The following is a 24,620-nucleotide window of genomic DNA, read 5'->3' on the forward strand; positions in this document are numbered from 1 at the left end:
ATCGCGAATTGGCAACTGGCTCTCCTGCTGCATTTTGAGACTGTTGAATGCATTTAAAAGAATAAATACTAACATAAAAGAACAACAAAACAAGGGTTAGAATGAATTTTTTATCATGTTCTACCAAAACAATGACTGTCAGTAAAATGTTGAATAACCAACTGCCTACCAGTAGGCAGTTGGTTATTCGCACGCGAATTGGCAACTGGCTCTCCTGAGTGTTTCCAAGACTGACCTATACGTTGAAAGTGTCGGATATTGATACGAAAGAACAAAATATATGTAAAATTGAATTATTTTATTCATATGTGTCTGAAAATCGGCTTTTCTAAAACATATAGCGAATTGGCAACTGGCTCTCCTGGTGCATTTTGAGACTGTTGAATGCATTGAAAGGAATACATATTAACATTAAAGAACGAAACAAGGACTAGATTGACTTTTTTTATCATTTTCGACCAAAACTATGACTGTCTGCAAACTGTCGAATAACCAACTGCCTACCAGTAGGCAGTTGGTTATTCGCACGCGAATTGGCAACTGGCTCTCTTGAGTGTTTCCAAGACAGACCTATACGTTGAAAGTGTCGGAAATTGATACGAAAGAACAAAATATATGTAAAATTGAATTATTATATTCATATGTGTCTGAAAAATCGACTTTTCTGAAACATATCGCGAATTGGCAACTGGCTCTACTGGTGCATTTTGAGACTGTTGAATGCATTTAAAAGAATAAATACTAACATGAAACAACAACAAAACAAGGGTTAGAATGAATTTTTTATCATGTTCTACCAAAACAATGACTGTCAGTAAAATGTCGAATAACCAACTGCCTACCAGTAGGCAGTTGGTTATTCGCACGCGAATTGGCAACTGGCTATCTTGAGTGTTTCCAAGACTGACCTATACGTTGAAAGTGTCGGATATTGATACGAAAGAACAAAATATATGTAAAATTGAATTATTTTATGCATATGTGTCTGAAAAATCGACTTTTCTGAAACATATCGCGAATTGGCAACTAGCTCTCCTGGTGCATTTTGAGACTGTTGAATGCATTGAAAGGAATAAATATTAACACTAAGAACGAAACAAGGGCTAGATTGATATTTTTATCATTTTCGACCAAAACAATGACTGTCTGTAAAATGTCGAATAACCAACTGCCTACCAGTAGGCAGTTGGTTATTCGCACGTGAATTGGCAACTGGCTCTCCTGGGTGTTTCCAAGACTGACCTTTATGTTGGAAGTGTCGGATATTGATACGAAAGAACAAAATATATGTAAAATTGAATTATTTTATTCATATGTGTCTGAAAAAAAAGGCTTTTCTGAAACATATCGCGAATTGGCAACTGGCTCTCCTGGTGCATTTTGAGACTTGTGAATGCATTTAAAAGAATAAATACTAACATAAAACAACAACAAAACAAGGGTTAGAATGAATTTTTTATCATGTTCTACCAAAACAATGACTGTCAGTAAAATGTTGAATAACCAATTGCCTACCAGTAGGCAGTTGGTTATTCGCACGCGAATTGGCAACTGGCTCTCTTGAGTGTTTCCAAGACTGACCTATACGTTGAAAGTGTCGGATATTGATATGAAAGAACAAAATATATGTACAATTGAATTATTTTATTCATATGTGTCTGAAAAATCGGCTTGTCTGAAACATATCGCGAATTGGCAACTGGCTCTCCTGGTGCATTTTGAGACTGTTGAATGCATTGAAAGGAATAAATATTAACATTAAAGAACGAAACAAGGACTAGATTGACTTTTTTTATCATTTTCGACCAAAACAATGACTGTCAGTAAAATGTCGAATAACCAACTGCCTACGAGTAGGCAGTTGGTTATTCGCACGCGAATTGGCAACTGGCTCTCCTGAGTGTTTCCAAGACTGACCTATACGTTGAAAGTGTCGGATATTGGTACGAAAGATCAAAATATATGTAAAATTGAATTATTTTATGCATATGTGTCTGAGAAAAAGGGCTTTTCTGAAACATATAGCGAATTGGCAACTGGCTCTCCTGGTGAATTTTAAGACTGTTGAATGCATTGAAAGGAATAAATATTAACATTAAAGAACGAAACAAGGGCTAGATTGCTATTTTTATCATTTTCGACCAAAACACTGACTGTATGTAAAATGTCGAATAACCAACTGCCTACCAGTAGGCAGTTGGTTATTCGCACGCGAATTGGCAACTGGCTCTCCTGAGTGTTTCCAAGACGGACCTATACGTTGAAAGTGTTGGATATTGATATGAAAGGACAAAATATATGTAAAATTCATTTATTTTATTCATATGTGCCTGAAAAATCGGCTTTTCTGAAATATATCGCGAATTGGCAACTGGCTCTCCTGGTGCATTTTGAGACTGTTGAATGCATTTAAAAGAATAAATACTAACATAAAACAACAACAAAACAAGGGTTAGAATAAATTTTTTATCATGTTCTACCAAAACACTGACTGTATGTAAAATGTCGAATAACCAACTGCCTACCAGTAGGCAGTTGGTTATTCGCACGCGAATTGGCAACTGGCTCTCCTTAGTGTTTCCAAGACTGATCTTTATGTTGAAAGTGTCCGATATTGATATTAAAAACCATATAAAATGTCATATTGAATGATTTTATCCATTTGTGACTGAAAAAAAGCTTTTCTGAAACTTATCGCGAATTGGCAACTGGCTCTCAAGGTACTTTTTGAGACTGCTGAATGCATTTTAAGAAATGAAGATTAATATTTAAGAACAAAACATGTATTAGAATGATTTTTTTATCATTATGTTTTAAAAGGTAATCAGACTTGCTTATACATTTTGAATAACCAACTGGCAACTAGTAAGTAGTTGATTATTCGAATGTTCAACTAGTACCAACTACCAACTGCCTACCAACTTTACTGTCATGGTAACCCGATATGTTCGGCGCAGGATGCTATGTTCGGCGCAGGATCGATACATAGATTTGAAAATTTTAGTGGTGTTAGTATTCTCATTATTTCGGCCTATAAAAACAAATATCCAATAAAACCACCTTACTAGTCTTATCGCGTAATAAACGAAGTTCCCAAAGCCGATTTAAAATCCTGAAAAGATGCCATTTTAAGCAAAAACGGTGAAGTTAATTGGGAAACTTTACGCCAATTTCAGCAATTTTAAAGTTTATAGCCACATTTCTTTGAAAATATTGCAAAACAAAGCCAATATCTTTATGGACTATATTCATCAACCTTTTCCCTGTCATTCTTCCAAATAACAATGTCTAAATCGGTGTTTTAGTGAAGATTTTTAAGTTTGAAATACACCATATGCACGAAAAAAGGCGATGTTTGGCGCAGGATAAAAAAATGCGGCGATGTTCGGGAGCAGGTTATTGTAACTTTCATCACAAACATCGCAAAACCGTTTTTGACGCTGTGAAGCTAATTTTTGATATCTTATAGATTTTGCTGTATATATTTAACGGTTTAGTATACGATGTACAGGTTTTTATTTAGAGACGTGTTCATATACATACAGTATAACATATATACATACATGTATACATACATAATTTAGCAGATAGAGTGCAGCGATCAATTTGGACACTGTCAAACCATTGTGTCTATTGTTTTTATCCGATTTCTTTAGAATATTACATTATTTTTTCCATGCATGTGTCTGTGTCCATAATTCAATACAAGAAGAGTTGTGTCAGCCAAGATCTCCGCTTGGCCCTGATCGTTTTCTGACTTCCGATGAATGTAAAGATTTATCCGGATGATTTTTTATTTTTTAAAAGAAACGTTAAGTTAAAAATATATACGCTAATGCAGAAAAATGTTCAGCATTTGCTCATTTCATTTATGGCGAGAGTCACAATGTGACTGTCTAAAATATGGGAATGAAACTAGATTACCGTACTGGACAACTGGGGTATCAGACAAACTGTTTGATAATGTAGAGTTAACCATGTTTTTTCGTGTTATAACATCTACAGAATCCCGAGGGACTGGTTGGTATCCGCGCGCGTTTACGCTTTGCCACGGAATATATAAAAAAGTGTTATAACATCACGTGAGCACGAGAATCTCTGTTAATACATGTTTTTTTCTCCTGTTAAAACACCCCTGAAAAGTGACAATAACAGCAGTTTTATGCTAGAATGTGAAACTAGTATCACGTGCCATACAGGTTTCTGAGGACGGTGAGATACTTGTTAATCTAAAACGAGGGGATAATTGTTGTAATATTATATATGCGCGTTCTGTGGCAAAGCGTAAACGTATTACGGCCCCAAAACGGATAAATCAAAAGGAAATGATGTCAACGTGAAAAACAACGTAGACTTTACCGCGCATTTCAGTGAAATTTAATGACGTTGATGGACAATATATTCATTTACTTGGTTAATGTAGGGATAATACACGTTTTTTGTGTGTATTAACATCTGCAGAAGCCCGCGGGATTGTTTGTGATCGAGACCGAAGGCCGAGGTCACAAACATATCCCAAGAGCTTCTGCAGACGTTAATACACAAAACAAACGTGCATTGTCGCTATTCTTGCATAAAACATTATTCGACGACTAAATGCATTGTTTTCATATGTGATGACTTTACGATTCCGGTATATTTTCTAATTACCATTCTGTTGTTCTTGGGAACGGTACACATGTTTCAAATATCCATAACAAGAAATCAACAACTCTTCCAAAAGCATGTAGTGAAGGTTTTTAACCAATTGTTTTAATCTGTCATTATTACAAACATAAAATTACCCATATTTTTACATATCACTTAAACATTAGGGTAAACAGGAACACAGTTTCAAAAGTATACATCGTATATTACTAATATACCGTTAAATACATATAGCTGTTGAAACACCTTTTTATATATTCCGTGGCAAAGCGTAAACGGGTTCGGATACCAACCAGTCCTTCGGGATTCTGCAGATGTTATAACACGAAAAAATATGGTTATCTCAACATTATCAAATAGTTTTGTCTGATACCCCAGTTGTCCAGTACGGTAATCTAGTTTCATTTCCATATTTTTAGACAGTCACATTGTGACTCTCGCCATAAATGATGAGCAAATGCTGAACTTTTTTCTGCATTAGCGTATTTTTTCTTAACTTAACGTTTCCTTAAAAAAAAATAAAAAATCATCCGGATAAATCTTTACATTCATCGGAAGTCTGAAAACGATTAGGGCCAGGCGGAAGTCTTGGCTGACACAACTCTTCTTGTATTGAATTATGGACACAGACACATGCATGGAAAAAATAATATAATATTCTAAAGAAATCGGATGAACACAATAGACACAATGGCTTGACAGTGTCCAAATTGACCGCTGCACTCTATCTGCTAAATACCGGTATGTTTGTACGCATGTATGTATGTATGTATGTATGTATGTTATAATGTATGTATATGAACACGTCTCTAAATAAAAACCTGTACATCGTATACTAAGCCGTTAAATACATGCAGCAAAATCTATAAGATATCAAAAATTAGCTTCACAGCGTCAAAAACGGTCATTGCGATATTTGTGATGAAGTTTACAATAACCTGCTCCCGAACATCGCCGCAAATTTTTTATCCTGCGCAAAACATCGCCTTTTTTCGTGCGTATGGTGTATTTCAAACTTAAAAATCTTAACTAAAACACCGATTTAGACATTATGATTTGGAAGGATGACAGGGAAAAGGCTGATGAAAATAGTCCATAAAGATATTGGCTTTGTTTTGCAATATTTTCAAAGAAATGTGGCTATAAACTTTAAAATTGCTGAAATTGGCGTAAAGTTTCACATTTAACTTCACCGTTTTTGCTTAAAATGGCAACTTTTCAGGATTTTAAATCGGCTTTGGAAGCTCCATTTATTACGTGATAAGACTAGTAATGTGATTTTACTGGTTAATTTTATTTATAGACCTAAATAAGGAGAACACTAACACCACTAAAGTTTTCAAATCTATGAATCGATCCTGCGCCAAACATAGCATCCTGCGCCGAACATATCGGGTTACCTAGTGTGGAGTGGCTGAAACTAATAATGATAATGCATTCGACATTACTTCTGACATTAGGAGAGAAGCAAAAAATCAGTTCACGAATATTTAGTATTTAAATTCTTATACAAAGTGTGTAGAGCGTGGCCAAATTTGGAGTCGCCGTTCACATGTATGCTTTATTTGCCTTAAAGAATTTCGTTTCCTCGAGTGAAACATCGAATGAGAATCCTTTAACACCTGTCTGAGAAACAATTCAAAAATAGCTGTAATTTCTTGAAATGATACTCTTGATAAATGAACATGCTACATGGGTTTTCGCAATTATTTATTACATGTGGTCACTTCTTTTCTTACTTCTAGATGTCATATTTACATTTTATATCCTTTTTCACACATGGCCGCGTCGACAACGTAAAAGAATGCTGTTTTTATTTAAAACTTAAAATATACTGTCTGTAGGTACTTCGTTACGGTAAGCTTGTGAGACACAATGGCGCCTTAGCAACAAAGTCTACGGATCTAGGGATAACGCTTTATGTTATCGGACAACATTATTGGTTTGATTGACAGATCGGATCCATGCATTCTCATGAGTTTCAAACTTAAACTGTAATATCTAGAGTATTAACAATCTCTTCCTTTGAATTGACGGGGTGACCTAGTTTTTGACCCCACATGACCAAGAATCGAACTTGACCTAGAGGTCATCAAGACAAACATTCTGACTGATTCTCAGTTGTAACATGCAGCTTCCACCATATTAGCAGAAAAAATTTTCAGCAGAACTTTTACAACAATTTATTAATCAACAAAGTTAACTGTAATGGGGAAAGCCTGTTAAAGAAGTTCTGTCATATCCGTGGCCTAATTATAAATGGACTGGAGTATTTGTTTGACTTTGAAGGTTCCACAACAAGCATGATTATTTTTCATAGTTTTACCATCTACAGTGAAATTCGGGTGGGCGATCCGACCTTTCCCCACCGTTTAAACATTTTTTTCCTCCCATTACAAATGTTTCAGCCACGGTTTCGGGTATGAATAATAAATATAAATAAGAATTTACTGGTTTTATCACTCACTCCAAACTTTGAACATTCTTGCAGGCCTGTACTACTGGTGGAGGCATAACAACAACGGAGGCCCAGATGCGCCTTAATGTTTGGAAGTAAAAAGGCTTGCTTTTTCTGCTTTTAAAATTAATCAAACCTGTATATTCTGTCCACATGTAACATTCACATTTATTGAACATGTCCTCGAATAACACTAGCATTGCAAGTATCAATAAAGTGGACGACTACACAAATTTACTATAAAAACTATGAGCAAGGCTTCTAATTTTAGTGACTTATTACATTTTAACAATTCTAAATACTAAATTACTCTTATACATGCTCAAATTTTCTGATCTGTCTCTCAATAATGTTAGCAGAGCCGAGCCAACGTAACATTAGCAATATATTCTGTCCATTCGTAACATTCACAACCATTGAGCTTGTCCAAAAATAACGATAGAAACTACTATTCTGTCCAAAAAATAACGTTTGCATACACTAAGTTGTTAAAGTGTCTCTTCAGGCCGAGAAGAATGTAAACTTTTGTGTTCTGTTTCAGCACGAATGCATGTCAATCAAAACAGTAATCACTGCTTCAATAAAATACCTACATAATGCTCATTAAATGCACAGCCTATGCAAACGTTACACTTTGCTATCGTTACTTATCTTGGACAGAAAATTTTAATAACTGTTTTCAATATCACTGCCTACCATCGATGTTTCTTCTGCCGTGAAATTGGCTTCGCTGGCAGTCGCCATTTTCAAAAACGAAATGCATTATGGGAAAATGTGCGCGGTGTAGTAAAAAAACACAGTAAAATTCAATTGCAATCGTTATGGGCTTGGAAGACGGAAAAAAAATCCGTAACGTTAGCATGGAAAAAAACAACGCAGGTCAGCTGTTTTCTGATGTACTTGATTTTTAAATCGACTCTAACGCTTTCAGAATTGAAAACTTACTCTGCTTACGTCACAATAATATCTGCAATCTTTAACGCAAGACAAATAATAGGGTAATTTGGGACATGCTAACTGCTAACGTTACGCATTACAAACAGGACAGAAAATTGCCTTTGTAACCATCGCTGATAAAAAATGTTTATTTATAAAAATATATATAATAAAAAGAATATTAGGTACCCTTTTTCAATTCGACTTGTATACAATCTTGAAAAAATCAAACTGTTTTACACAACTGCTTTTTTCTACATGATTTGAAAAAAGTGCATCAGAATTGACAGGGAGTTTCTTCCGTCCTCTTTTGGTGTCAACTGCTACATAAACAGTAACACACAATGAAACAACATAGGTCATTTTATTTGAGTATTTATTAGTTTTATGTAATATTACACAATATATCATATTCATACATCAAAAATTGAATAATTAGTGTTTATTATGCATTTAAATTCATTTTAATACTTTCCGTCCATGTAACACTAGCACTCATGAAATCTGTCACATGGCGTAAAACATGCTAAGTGGTATAGAGTTTCACCATGGACAGAACGCTTAGCTAGAAACTTCTACTTTCGTTCTGACGTATCAACAGCCCTGCCGCAAAAAAGATATGCCAATAGACATGGGCCTGGATATGTTATGCAATGTACACTTGCAGTTGCATACTCAATGTCTAAGCAGGACTACAAAGAATGCAAGATAGGATTTGCAAAGTTCACAACATTAAGACCGAAGAATGTTAGACTGCTGACGGTGAAACACTGGAATTTCTGTGTTTGTATAACATGTCAACATATTTCTTATAAACTGAGAGCCATAACTAAAGTCTTGAAAAAGGTAAAGGATTTTAATCAACTTCTGGACATCATACTGTGTCCCAAAAAACGACGCACAGCGCTACCATTCATCCAGCTGCATTTTCCAGAAATGTCCAAAATGCGTTGACACTAAGGAAAGACTGTGTGCTTACTTTGGAAACAATGAAATCCAAAAGAATGAAAACATGTTGACCTGGAATCACTGGGAAAAAGTTGTGGAGGACGAAAAGGCAAGGAAGGTTTTGAAATGCAAGAAGAGTACTGTTTCAGCAATGATGGAAGAACTTATCAGTGATGTGATGGAACCAGTACAAGGTACAACTTTTCAAGAACATTTATTTATAGGACAATGGCAGCAACGGCAGTTTGCTGAAATGCGAAATAATCTGCCAACAGACTGTGTATTACTCGTAATGGACTTTGGGAAAAACAGAACGATTCGATATCAGGACGAACCTAAATCAGTTTACTATACGACACAACAAGTAACTGTTCATCCTGTTGTGGTATTTTACCATTCGCCGGATGTTCCTCAGTTAACGGTGAGGGAATCCATTGTTTATCTGAGTGACGACCTTACACATGACCATCATGCTGTGAATCATTTTTTGGAACAAACTTTGGACTATCTGAAAGAGATACCATTTAAGAAGGTAGTTGTCTTCTCAGACGGTTGCGCGGCACAGTATAAAGGCAGAGGTACCTTTGCATATCTGAGTCTGAAAGATGTTCAGGTCGAATAGAATTACTTCGGATCGGAGCACGGAAAATCCGAATGTGACGGTGAACTTGGATGTATTAATCGAGCGTTAGACATGGCATTGTTGGGCAGAAAGGTGACAATTGCAAACGCAACAGAAATGTACAAATGGTGTTCGGAGAGCACCCTGTGCTTCGATGAACCTGGATCGAAGCGGAGGTTCTTTTGAGTGAAAAAAGGTGAGATATTTAGGGATGAGAAGAAAACAGATGTCAAAACTCTACAAGGAAGTAGAAAATGGCATCAAATAATAAATATTCCTGGATCACCATATACACTGTCAGTCAAAAAATTGACATGTTACTGCTCAGTCTGCAGAGGTACCGGAAAACAGCCAGCGGGTTGTGTTAATACAGAATACACAGGAACCTATGAAGAAAAACTACTACAAACGTCAAAGTCAGTTACAGTTAAACCAAGGACACGATCCACTATTGGTCATTTAACCTCAACTCCTAATGCAACCAACACACATGAAAATAAAGTACAGCAGACTCCCATACAGATGGTAACCCCCAGCTCCCAAGCAACAGTGACAACACCAAAGCCTGAAACACCTTTGACAAAGACAACCAACATTGTTTATTGGGAAAGGCTGATGAAATGCCCAACATACACAGAAGTCCAGCAAGTTACTCTTGTCACAGAACTGCCTCTTCTGCCAAGTTTACCAGAGGTTACTTTTGTTACACATAAGATGGTAGTGCCTCTGCACTAAAATTGCTACCTGATGAAGTTCAAAACTTGGGGTTGTTGCCCACCACTATATATGGCGATGGAAACTGTTTGCCTAGGTGTACAAGTGTTCTCGTTTATGGCCACGAAGAAAAGCATCTCGAATTAAGAGCCAGAATAATTTTTGAATTGGTGGTGAACGAAGAAAAATGTCTTGACGACAAATACTTAAAAGAAGGTACTGATCTCAGTCTTGGAAAAAAGAACTTTGCCAGACAGTTTGCCATGTTTTCGGAACATTTCTCGGGGGAAAACTGACAGATCTTAGAGTACAGAGGTTGTTTCAAGCAGAGGTGCTTAGTCTTTGTCACAGTGGGTCATACATTGGCATTTGGCAAGTGGCAGCCTTGTCTAATATCCTTCAGACTGATGTTGTGTCTGTTTATCCTCAATATGGAGGACAAACAGTGAGGAGTGACCTAAACAGAACGTTCGTGCCATTTCAAAAAGCTGAACTGAATAAAAAGTGTACATTATGTGGAGCAATCTTCAAGGAAACGGTCCACCGGAGAAAGAGTGGCGCCCAAACCATTTTGTGACACTAATCAAAATGTACCCAGTAGAAAATGAGACCAGCACAGTTATAGCGGCCGATATAGAAGAGCTGTCTCCAATAGCTGAATTTGAAGAAAGTGATGATGACTCCTTCAATACCAGTCTGATAAATAGCATCATTAATGAACTGAATGTGGAGGTAAGACTTGTTTTTGCTCGTAGACCTGTGACTCACAGAAGTACTGTATATAACTATTCTTTGATCAGTTAAAGTATTAGTAAGTGTACTGTAAAATGTTTATAATTACACTATAATATAATTATTGGCGTGTGGCTAGTCTGAAATTGTTCATCAAGATCTATTAGAAACCCAAACTTTGATCTAAATAAATTTATTATCCAATTTCTTTTAAAAATGTTATCTTTGAACCTCTCAGTTGTTTGTTTAATGTCTGCACAAATTTGAAAATGGTTATCCTTGAAACAGTTTTATGTATGATTTTTCAGTCACCTAATGTGGAACCAGCACCATCCTCACTAGCCGAGGAGCAACCAATCCCCAATCCGCCAGACCTGGAGCAACCAATCCCCGAGCAGCCAGACCTGGAGCTACCAATCCCCAAGCAGCCAGACCTGGAGCAACCAGTTCCCAAGCAGCCAGACCTGGTATAGCATATTACATTTATATGTACATGTATTTGCATATATGTACATTTATTATGCTTCAAAGATATTTCTCACATTTTGATTGGTCAAGCGATGTCCAAATAAAAGTCAGACGCAGTATATATTTTAATTCAATATGGCCGTCCTACCGCTTCGATATAAAGAAGTGATCGATATTATAAGCAGGTTCTGTATTATGCCAGTTGTGATGGCCAGACATCCGTAAAAATGTTTTTAAAACAGTTTTATGTATGATTTTTAGTCACCTACAGTGGAACCAGCACCGTCCTCACTAGCCCAGGAGCAACCAATCAGCAATCCGCCAGACCTGGAGCAACCAATCCCCAAGCAGTCAAATCTTTTCAATGCCTTGTAAGTCCAGAGTTATAAAAGGCGTTCAACAAATAATTCAAATCATTCCTTAATGGTCAACTACACATCAAGTTTGCTGATCTGTGAAAGTTTGAAGCAAATCAGGTTAATAGCGTCGGAGGAGTTGGACATACAAGATTTTGGGACGTACAAACGGACGCAAAACTTATCATCATTGTAAGCCATTCTATGTGGTGCTATATGGTGTGGAGAGAGTGGCACGTTCCATAACCTCTCGTTAACATACTCTGTGAAGGCGATTCTGCTATTATAAAACTTGTTTGTAAACTATGCTTTGAATGGCAACTTTGATTTGATTAAGGTACTTCCGCAATCTTGAATTCAGAATGACCTTCATTTCTGGTTTGAAAATATAGTGAACCAAAACTTTCAAATGCCGCTGTTCCATAGCACAAAAGCAGCTCAGTTTGCAAGACCTTAACTAAAAGTAGCTGTATAAAAAGTAAACTGAAATTTAGAAGTAAACAAAGCAGATATTTTACCTGTAATTTTCCAAATTTTCGGTTACATTTATAAATCCTTTTCAATTACTGTAGTAAGAATTTATGAATGGCAAAAGTTAGTTCAAAGTTTCAATTAATGCACAAGAGAATTGTCTTACTGAATAGAACTAAGCTTGTTACAAAATCTGTTTTCAAATCTGACCACTGCATGTATTAAAACGAACTTTTCAGCGTACATAAAAGTATTTCAGCATACATAAAAGTAGTGCAATGTGTGAACAAGATTTTTTCTATGTATAGTGTACCAAACTACCTGGAATTGTAAGACTTAACGTGAACAAAATTAAGCAACGATCCAAAAGTCGTTTCAAGGATTTTGAAAGTTTAAGAAAGGTTAGATTTATTTTACTGGAATTGATGTACTTACGCGCTGCTTATCTTTACGGAAAATTCGGAGGGAATGGAATTTTTGGCATTTTCTGCTGTAACTACCGAAATTACTTAATGCAATTTTGTCACACATACGAAATTGTATATTTGTAAATTATATAAACAATAGAAATATTTGCTTTATCACGATATATGTATCTTTCATCAATGTTTTCCTAGCGGATGCTTACAAATTTTAAGTGAAACGTCTTTCTTGTCCAAGTTAGGTGTGTAAAGTGAAAACCTATATTTACCCATTGTGTTTATTCTTTAAATGTAAAGGATCTGTAACAGATAAAGAAGATCGGACAATGCAAAGCTATACTAAATGGAACTAAATGGATATCTCTAAAAATGAATAAGGAGACATATATATTTCATTAAGGACATCTGAGGCAAAAGTACAATCATGTATTTAATTCCCTGAAATAAACATGGCAGCGAAATATCAAAGAAAAACTGTGCAAGTGTTTAGCGCATTAGAATGTATAATGCCATTTTCTTGAAAACGTAACGCTCGTATGCACTATTTTGGCATTTCTTTGATTTAACAAATACGTATTTTGTTGCAGTTTGGGTTGCATACGATACAAAAATTTTACTCCAAAAATGTTCACTCATTTTCTTCCAATGCACTGTGAAGATAGGGTTCAGCGTAGCTTTCATGCTCGCAAATTTACCTACAGATAAATCATTTCAACTTTTTTCATCTATTTTTTGTGCCTTTGCATTTTAAAGCTGTTTCGAGGATGCTGATTTTTCACATGAATTTCTAATTTCAATTTGCAGAATATCCTTAAACTCTTTAACATCGATATATAAGGTAGTTTTACACGTTTCTTCCTAGAAAGTAGAATCTAAATAAACCCTGATTTTTCAAAACTTCAAAATATATTCTTAAATTTGGCAAATACAATAGATAGCGTCATGTGCTCGGTTATTTTCTAGACTGATTTGAAAAAGGTCTTGCTCAATGTTTCATAATTGGAATCTAATTCGCGAATAGAATGTTTCTACATGTGCATTTTCATGAAACTTTTCATAGTTGTAAATAAACCTCTGTCCTATAATATGGTGAAATAAAATGTATAGGTCAGTGAGCTTGTTTTCGAGATATTTGCCCATGATTTAAGAGATCTACGTATTAAGAAAAAAACAAATCAAAGACAAATATCAAACAGGGAATGCCATGTACCAAAATCGCAGCCTCCTAAAAACGAAACCCACAGCACGCAGACGTGCACAACACAAACACACACACACACACACACACACACACACATATACACGCGCACACAAAGCCAACGCATGAGGACAAAACGAACAAACAAAGGAACACAGTGGGGGCACCGCCTTGGAACGGTCAGTGGTTTTCACTGGGGAGCTTAAACCGGTTTATGGTGCGCACCCAACCTCACTCTTTCCCCCACCATGTTCTAAAGACATGCGCACCCAACCTCACTCTTACCCCCACCATGTTCCAAAGACACGGGACAGTGTAAATAAAAGTAATCCCCTCCAGGTGAATTTTAAGACATTATATTGAAGTTTTTAACGTGCAAGATGTTTTAAAACCATTTTCTAACTTTAGGAACATTATAACGCTGCCGTCGCAATTAATTTACACACTGGTTGCCATTAATTCATGAAATTACTTTCTTTTCTCACGCCAAATCTAGGCTTTATCCTGCCTTTTCCTGATAAATGGAGTTACATCATTACTTCCGGTTTATCAAACGTGCAAAACTACCTTAAATGTAGTGTGGCACCCGTAAAATATCGACCTGTACTTTGACTTACTATTGTTGTTATGTCTAGTGTTTTTTGGGGTCGTACAGATAATTGAGCGTTTCTAGCTAAAAACGGTGTTAGAGGTTGTCAGGGTGTTACACAATTCATTCCTAACCACTCATAATTCACTCTTTAACCAGGGTTTTGTTCCATGCTCCCAAGGAACTTCTTACAGATTTAATTAACCCACAGTGACCTTAAGTGCCATGAGGCCGTCGTAAAATGTCGCCCGCCCAATAATTCTTTACTCAATGCTATCTTTATTCCTGATTCCGGGATGTCTTGGACCTTACTAAGTATATCTGTATATATAGGTACGCTTAAGACGATGCTCAAGTGTGTTAAGAGTGTTGCACAATTCATACTGAAAAAAGTCTGCTTTTCATTTGATTGATATCATGTACAGATAATTTTCTTAAAGATATCATTCTTTTTAGAATCCTGACCATAGGTGCCGTTGAGAATGTTATATTATTGTTGCAGTTTTGTCTGGGTAGGTGACATCGTATTTGTTCGGTATGATTATCGTTTGACTTTTTGTCCCAAAATATCTAAAATTGTCTCCAATCTATATGTAACCGACATATAGGCAAGTGCTAAGTGCCAAATCCTTTAGTTCATACAACTTTTTTATGTTTAACAATCAACCTATGCCAGCGAAAACAAATGAGTTCTCACACCAGTCGAATCGTATGCGCTGAATTGTCAATCAAAGTTCATTTCATAAATCCACAGCACAAAAGTACCTTTCCTCTGAATGACTATTATAAAACCAATCTCCCAAGCCAAACGCGAATGTAATAACAAACAGTTTCGCTCATTTTAATCATAAATTGCGGAAAAAGGAAACATAAGAACATTAAGTATAGGAGACGTTTGAATTGGTCTATAATACGTAAAGACAGCAGTATTTTGATGTTTAAGCAGCAAAGACCTTCATGTGAAGGAAATATTATTCCATTTGTATCTTTCCAGACCTGACTGATAAAACTTGTGTTGTTTGTATGATAACATTTAGTATCTTTAGAGCTATAGACAACAATTGTGTTGCCTGTCGAAAGGTTGTTTGCAGTAACGCGTCGCTAATTGAGCGTGAACTAAAAATTGTAGTCTTATATAGCGTAAGACGTTTCTAGACCAACATCAGAATACGTATAATCATAGTATTTTTTTTTACTCCCCAGCTGTTATTGCAACTCTTAATATTATGTTTGCTGCATTTTACTACAGACCACATGCCTAATTCGCACTTAAAATTTTCGCTCTCACAACTTTAGTACTGGATGAGTTATTTTTTTCTTTAAATATGTGCTATTATTTGATATAAGGATTTTAACCTTATCTTCGATATTTTTTCCAGTTTTTACCAAAAGATCGAAGGTAAACGTAATACAACAGGAGCCATACCAGAACTAACAGTAAAATCTGATGGTCAGAGAAACAGACGGTCACATCCAGTACAAGTCTCATTTTAAGTGTATGTCATTGATTCTACGTTAACTCGTCACATTACGTTTTCTTACCTGTCCCAAGCTTATATATTAAATGATAAGTCATTGGTATTAGTACTTATATATTAATAATGTAGAACAATAATGAGGTGACACCACTTTTGCGCGATATGTTTAGTCATTCTTCAGCAGTAGCTCCATAATTATATAGCCCAATTCTGACCATTTTTACCTGTCCCTAGCATGGGTGTGTATAATGCAAATTATTTTGCAAAGTCAGTGCGTACTGTACACTTGCGTTCAACGCCTGAACTAAAAGAACCAGGGTAAGTGTGGAATTTTAAACACAAAATCTAACTGTATTGAGTGATATCTTTTTTGCATTTTCCAATAGTCCATTGTCCCGATTTTCAAGTAAGATCCGTTATGCGAATTAAACTGACAAAATAACAAATGATTTAAGTTTTATGGAACCTCGTTTTACTTTTAAATGGAACACACAGCATAGCTGTATACATTTTACAAGTTATTTCATAGTAGAACACATACTTTCTAGACCAATATAAGTTGATCAACCGCGATTGGAATTCTTAAATAAAAACATAAGATACGTTACACAGAGTATGCGAGAAAATGAAAATAACTTTTGGAAAGGGTGGCCACAAACCGTATTATTATTAAGCCAGCTATGCCTACTGTATGTATGTGAAGGAAATGTAGTAAATAAGATGAACATTTTTATGTAGGGTTCGATTTCTTAAATTGCAAGTAAGATACTTTAAAATAAGATACGTTATGCTGATAAAATTCACAACGAGTAATCACGTAAATCGATGTATGCGCAATTACATACTTTAACAGCATCTTGTGGAAGCAAAATACATCGCGAACATGTTTGTTCACACATAATGCTTACTTGGTGAGAGTGTTAGACAAATGAATGAAGTATAGCCTAGAACAAGTGAGTAGTTATTAAATATGTATTGTATTGGACATGATATCTGGCAATATTATTACAGATTATACGTTTAGACTTGATGTGGAATTAACGTTGAACGATTTATTTAGCCAAAGTTGGTCGTTTAGGAAACTGAAAACAACCGAAAAACAAAAATTTGCAGCCTATTGTGGTCTTAAGGGTATATTATTCAATATAACTTATCTTTTGCTGTACCTGCAGAGTGTACATTCTTTTATTCTGGTACAAATCTAGAGCCTGTTTAGGTCCACTGACTTCAGATGTTGAATGTTAAAACATTGTTCAATCAAATAAAAATATTCAAAAACCATTTGAAGATTTGTTTTTCAACTATTTTTAATTCTGAATTTAACGAGTTAACGTAGAATCAATGATGATCTAACTCAAAATAATGAATGGCATTTTTAAATCTGCCATGTCCCCAAATATACACTAAGAGGTCGCACACTTATGGAAATCACATAAACAGCAGATTATGCAAAACATAACTAAGGTCATGGTTATCTAACAATGCACTTTACTTGGTACGCCTAATTATCTCCATTGCATAACCTATTAATTGTAGCGTCTTGCTGTAGCATTTTAAAGGTCTGTTTAACAAGAAAATCACCATTTTGTGATGGAATTTTAACAAGTATTTGAGCATGTTAACTTTACGAATTACTGATAATGGGATTCGACCCGTCTCGCCATAGAGCGCAGATATGTTTGTTGACATTTTTACACCTAGAATGCACCGAATATTTAATTTAATTTGTATGCAGTTTCTCAATATCAGGAGCGTTTTGGTAACCCAAAATGTCTGAGCAAAAATAAAGAAAAGAGTCAACCAACGTGGCGAGAAATTTGAATGTTTGCATTACAGAGAACTCATCATTATTAGATAAGCGAAACAAACTAAACAAGGCAAAAGATGTTTGTTGAGATATAAGTTTCTGGCTTCTAAACCAAAAACCAATTTTTACACAATGTCATTCCTACGTATATAAAATTCTCCACAACTTCATTTTGTTTATCATTGATATATAAAAGTTGAAATTCGTATGCCTTTCCTTTTTCTGATATAACTTTCGTTTTCGAAGTATCTATTTTCAAACCCAAAACATTACAGTAACGTACAACATCATTTAAAATTGATTGTAAAATTTTAGCTGATTTGGCAAAAAGGGCTTGATCATCTGCATTAAGAATGGAAAAAAAATGGTTTCATTTCGCCTAATGTAAAATATGATCGTCACAACTGAAAAAAATCTGAAGATGTGCATTTATAACGTACGCAATATTTTACTGTACACAAGAACTTAATTGCACGGACTTATTTAGAGTTAACGTATGTTGATATAAGATTCTGTCAAAGAAATAACTTACCGATTTAGATAGCAATGTTATGGAGTGTAATATGGAAATACAGTCACAAACAGATTTCCCCTTTTGAAATCCAAACTGATTATCAGAAATCTTGTCGTATTTGGTTGACCATAAAATTAGTGTTTTTAGAATTAATTGTGAATATACCTTTGCCATTGTGTTAATCAGTGTAACCCCTGTATATTTCCCTTTTAGAACACTGATGCAATAATTCCCTCTTCATATGATAGTGGATAGCCTCCCTATCAAATAAACTGTTAAACAATTTGAGCAAAAAAAGAGAGATAATATTGAATGATGTTTTTAATATTTCGCTTGTAATATTGTCAATACCTTGATTTACCTTGATTAGTTATGTAATTCGTTTTCAGAAAAATGTGTCTAATTATTGTCTTGATTTTCCGTAAAAGTATCTATTTCATTTTCGTCTGTTAACGTTTCTCCAAGTATCGTTTTTAAATGAATATGCAATTCTTTTAATGCAAGTGATTCCGAACTTTAGGCTTGTTTTTTTTTATCTTATTATTTGTATTTTCCCAGAATTTCCTGGGGTTCTTATTAGCTAAGTTTTCAAACCGTTTCCCTTCATTAATTTTAGACTTTCTTATTGCAATTTTCTTTACTTTATTATACTGTGTTCGTGCATGTGCAAAGTTGCGTCTAGAAAGACCAATTTCATTATGTCGTGTAAAATTGTTCCATGTACTATTAATTTTTTTCTTCTCGTTAAGAAACTATTGTCGAACCATATACATTCTTTTATAATGAATCTACGAATCTATTTTTCTTCTTTTTGGTTTGGTCGGATTTATCATTCGACTTTTTCCCTCAGACTACAGGATATCTGAAACTGTCTCCAATCTGTATGTAACCAACTTATGGACAGGTGCTAAGTAAGTACAAAGTCATTTAGTTCTCACAACTTTTTATGTTTAACAATCAACTTATGTCAGCGACACAAATGATTTCTCAAATCAGTCGAATCGCCAGCGATGAAATATCAATCGAAGTTCATTTAAAAATCCACAGCACAAAAATCTGTCCACTGAATAAATACTATATAACCAATCTCCCAAGCCAAACGCAAATGTAATAAGAACAGTTTCGTTTATTTAAACGATAATTTCCGGGTTCCCGGGGGGGGGGGGACGAAAGAACTTTATACTACATATGCCAGTTTGTAATCTAAATAGCCACATCGGGTTTTCCTCGTAAACACCTTAAGGTGACACAAAGTCAAACTTAACAAGTCTAAATAAGAGATTTCATATTTTTGTGAAAGTCATTTTATTTCAAATGGAGATCACACCTTCATGAAGCTTTAGTTTTATCGACTACAATTTGAAACTTTTTTCGCTAAAATATCGCATGCCAAGTATTGTTGAGCTGTGTTGAAAGTGATGTTGCTTTCTGTCCTTTTCTGATATTTTATCTTGGCATGTTAGAATTATTAAGTACCGGCATTGGATCAGGAAATCCCCTGACTATTACATAAATTAATGTTTTTAACCGATGCAAATGGCATATTAGTGAAGAGTTGGTCAAACATTGTTTAACGCATGTTGTTTAACCTAAGACTTCTATAATTATGGAGTTATGAAAAAATTAGTTTTGTTCAAATAAAAGGCTGCATTTGTTATTTTCGCTTTAAGTTTAACACTGATATTATATAGGTAATCAAGCAGCACTTTCGGGCTTCAGATAATAGCAGAAAAATAATAAATCCTCAATTTATACTAGTTAATTAAAGTGGCCTTGTCATATTTTATGTAAGTTTCTTCCTGTTTTATTTCATTGTGGATCTATGCTTGACATTTTGGTAACATTTTCAATGTGATGTTTTGCATGTATAGAAATGTAAACAAACCATGTTTTGTTTTGTGTTCGTACCTACATTTAATCTTTCAGTTTGAGATATTTCATAGTGTCGGCATGTCAGACAAAAATCTGACATAGAAGATACATGACCCGTACTTTTTTTGGTATCTTTTTATGGTTTATACTCACCATCACTAATTTCGAGGAATAGCTGTGTTTACAGTTGAAGTTAAAGTTCGTGACCTAATTTACGCACAATGGCGAAAAACTTTTTTTCCTACAATTATGAGCAGTATCTTGGTAAGTATTTGCCCATATATATTAGAAATCGTTTTTTTTTTTTCATCAATAGTTTGCCAAAGCCAAAAAACAAGCAAATGTTTCCAATGTTTACAAGTTCCTCTGAAAATCCTCTTGGCATCTGATCATATACATGTGCAGAATAAGCCCGTCCATAGATTAAACAGCACCATTATTTTGTAGCATTCTCCATGTTTGAGCTTCTAGACTAAAATGTTAAGCGTTAGTGCATTTTATTGGCAGGCGAGATTTTAACAACATTATGACATATTATCATTTGTCTTAACAAACACTTATAGTTATAATACTGGCCAGATAAGATTACGTAGCGAAAGTAATAAGAAGGTCATTTTTCTACAGCAACGCATAAAACATCAGTTCACGAAGACATTGGCTGGATAAATTTACTTGTAAATTGATAGATTCCACCGATGGAGACGGATATAAAAAAAAATGTTACTTTCGGTTTCAGTGACACAACCGCCATCATTCGGATACGTCCGCGACTACGCTAAAGGAAGTGGCTAATCGTACGGTCCCGTATAAATAGTGAAATAAACCGCAGGTGGCTATTCGTACGGCAGTTCTGAAGTCATTCAACTGATATATTTTCAACCGATTACGTCAAACAGCATGATGCCAAATATAATCAAAAGCGTAGAGCTACGAAAAAAGGATCACAATTTACGAGAAATGGTGCCGGTTTTTGCACGACATTCAAGTAGAATATTAATACACGTTCAAAAGCTTTACATTTAGCAAACGCACGGAGCGCGAAATTCACCCTCTACTAGTACAGACACACAGAGATCTGACCAGAGGGACAGAGTGAGATAAAGCCCCCAGGACAGACAGAGAGAACAGACAGAGATACAGGTCTGTCCGGCTAATTTAGCCTAGCTCTTTCCGAATAGACAGTCTAGTTCTTTAACTTGCCCGGTGTATAGCACTGATACACGCAGGCCGTCTTTCATGGGAAGAACCAGTACAGGCCTCTTAGTCAGATGGGAGACACCCAAGAGCATCTCAGAAATTTCCATTTCCTGGACCTGGATTCGAACCCCGGACCTCAGGATTGGCAGTCCAACGACCATCCATTAAAAAGACTAAAACTCAACGAAAGAGCGGTCAATTTGCTTTCTTGTGAACATCTGTGAACCAGACCGGAGCGATGAAATGTTTGAAGAGAGGTTAACAGGACGAAGGCGCCGTTTGCCAGAAGCGTAGGGTCGAACAAAGGCGCCGCACATGGTTCTTGTGCATAGTTTGCAGAAAAATCTCATCGCTATAGATGCGTGAACGTTTACTATTTCTTACCACAGGAACACACTGTCACCGACTGCATATGTACTTGCACGCGAATAAACAACATCATTAACCTATTAACTATCCAGGTCCCAACCTTACTTAGAAAATAATAATTAAGGAAGACAAATTCCATTAATGCTTAATATGAGCAAGTAAACCGGATATATTTTCACGGCTGCACAATCCAGGATTTTAGCTTAACAGTAGTTTAATAGATGCGAAGGTTAGAGTACTAGTATGCACTACAAGACATTGTAGTATTTATCATGTCTCTTTCCCATCTTAGGTAATCCTAATTAACTCAATAAATTATGCAAATTTGCAAAAGAAAAATTATATCTCTAGTTTTGGTAGGGCCGAAATGAATGTTGTATATATAAGCAGTTTTTCGTCCAACCTATGTAAGATTTTGTACTGTTGCATTTGTTTTGTGCAATACAGCAATATGAAATACACTTGGAACAATTTCCTAGCCTGTTCTTATATATTAGTTGTTCATCGAACAGTGATGCGATATTGTCAACTTACGAATGCCAAGCACTTTATTGTATATGTATAGATAGACTGTTTCATTTTTTAATGCAGTTGCATGTACGTAGCGACCTGCCACTTTGCCAATTTATTTTTTGTTCTATTTCACTCATGATTTTGATGGTTTACTACGTCAATATCCGGCTTTCATATTACTAAATCAAGACGTTTATAAACATAGGGAAAAATTAAGCGTTTTTAACAAAGTTGATTGAGATGTTGAATGTAAAAAAGTCACTTTCCTTTTTATTGTTAAATGAATATTTGTATATCTCGCAACATATTCATCGCTGCTATTGTTAAACTAAAACTTCACGTTTTTCAAAGATGATGTAAATTTCATATTGGCTATTAAGATTTTTTGCTTCATTACTCTGACGAGGGTGCCTTATAGTCTAATGGTTTAAGTGCCGGCTGCTCAACCTGGGGGTAGTCAGTCTGAGTCCCACGGGTTACGACCATGTCTTCTTATATGGTACCAGTTTTTCAAGGAACTGGACCCGTAAGTGATTCAATTAAGCTTAAAACTTTCATCCAAATCGAGCTAAAATAAAATTTCTATAAACTCGCCCTGGCCGTCTGTTTTAAAATGAGAATTATGTACTTGTTTTTCAAAAGAATGATAAAAAAGTACAGTAAACTATCATCTCTAAAACACGCGTTTTTATGTATTTACAGACTCCCAATTACTACTCAATTAACGCCACGTCGCGCTAATATTGGAAACGTTAACGTTCGAGAATGTTACGGTTACATTTAGATGACGTCGTGAACGTCGTTGGCAGTTTTGAATTAATAGTGTGGCAGCGAAAGGGTTTTAAGCTCGGGAAACAAACGTCCGTAAACAAGCAGGACGTCATGACGTTTCAAATTTTAAAAGACAAATATAAATGTTTAGTTCCAGTTTTGTTTTATCAATTGCAGCTTGACGTTATGAATTACCCAGATAATTAACGAATTCAATATTAGTAATCCTTTTACAAAAACAACGTTTCACTTCGAAGATATATCTATATTCGGAATCATGCCGTCCACAGACGCAAAATTCCGATTACGCCACAGAAAACAACGACTTCGCCCGACTTCTACCCATTCAATTAGGCTCCCTCTGTAACATCCAGCCGCAAGTACGGTTACTTCTCACGTGACCAAAATACAGACGACGTCTGATTGATAGAATATGAGAAATTAAATTCCATCAAACAAGGATTAAATCCGATAGCATTAAATGCAGCCACACAGGGCGCATAATTCATCCTCTACTAGTACAGACACAGAGCGATCTGATCACAGGGACAGAGTGAGACAAAGCCCCCACGACAGAGAGAGATCAGAAATCAGATACAGGCTTGTCCGGCTAACTTAGCCTAGCTCGTTGCGAATAGACAGCCTGGTTCTTTAACGTACCCAGTGTATACACGAAAAGATTGCCTGGGTTCCTGACCAGTAGGCTACACCTTTAGTTAGGTTGGAAACACTGAAACGCGGTTCTGAAAATTCCCGAGTAGCTGCCGGGGATCGAACCCCCGACCTCAGGATTGAAAGGCCAGCGTGCAAACCACTGAGCTATCCGTCCACCTAAATAATATGTATAAATATATATAAATATATATAAGTAATATGTATTTTGTAACCTGTGCACTGCAAGTAAGATGATCCCTGTAAAGATGCGTGTGTAGTTTCTATCCATTCAATCAAAGTACCATTCAAAATTACACATAAAATTGCTATGTCTAACATGGGGCATAAATTTGTAAAATGCAAAATAGAATAACTGAACCTGTGCACTGCAAATAATATTATTAAAGTGAACCTGTGCGCAAATTCCGATTAGCTGATATTGAGATACCAACTAAACAACTCAAATCAAGACGCACACGCAGGCACTAACGCCGACGCAGACGCAGACGCATGAATGAGGGCAATAGCCTCGTCTATTCTTCAAACGGTAAAAATAAAATCATTTCGAACAGTTAAGCTACAAGAAATTAAACGTTCTCTTATATTTGCAAGGTCACCGCCAAAAAAGTGCCTCGCCCAAGGGCATTGGGACACATGCTAAGGGGCTTTATATTCACATTATATTTTAACACCATTGAAAAGAAATGATCCGTGGAGGTGCACAATTTCACATTCTAACACGATCCGCAGCAATTGCTATATAAATATATAGCGAAATCGCCTATACATGAATCTACGATAAAATATGGTTGGCTGTTACATTTTACCCCCTACGATTGTGACCTAAGAGGTTCTACTTCTGTTCCATTACATACGAATTATTT

At 35.7% G+C, this 24,620-nt stretch overlaps 1 protein-coding gene across 1 annotated transcript; it reads left to right on the forward strand.

Moving 5' to 3' along the window:
* Window positions 1–10,913: 10,913 nt before the first annotated feature.
* LOC123526857 (variable charge X-linked protein 3B-like) lies at window positions 10,914–16,055 on the forward strand. Its single transcript, XM_045306107.1, has 4 exons — window positions 10,914–11,057; window positions 11,366–11,524; window positions 11,787–11,896; window positions 15,941–16,055. The coding sequence occupies exons 1-4, from the start codon at window positions 10,914–10,916 to the stop codon at window positions 16,053–16,055; spliced, it is 528 nt and encodes a 175-aa protein (XP_045162042.1).
* The last annotated feature ends 8,565 nt before the right edge of the window (window positions 16,056–24,620 follow it).

Source organism: Mercenaria mercenaria, chromosome 14, assembly GCF_021730395.1.
Source record: "Mercenaria mercenaria strain notata chromosome 14, MADL_Memer_1, whole genome shotgun sequence".
NCBI classification, from domain to species: Eukaryota; Metazoa; Mollusca; class Bivalvia; order Venerida; family Veneridae; genus Mercenaria; species Mercenaria mercenaria.

Coding starts and splice junctions, on each gene's coding strand:
- LOC123526857 (XM_045306107.1), top strand. CDS start 10,914: ATGTACCCAGTAGAAAATGAGACCAGCACAGTTATAGCGGCCGATATA. Junction 11,058..11,365: donor TTAATGAACTGAATGTGGAG/GTAAGACTTGTT, acceptor ATGATTTTTCAG/TCACCTAATGTGGAACCAGC. Junction 11,897..15,940: donor TCAAATCTTTTCAATGCCTT/GTAAGTCCAGAG, acceptor TATTTTTTCCAG/TTTTTACCAAAAGATCGAAG.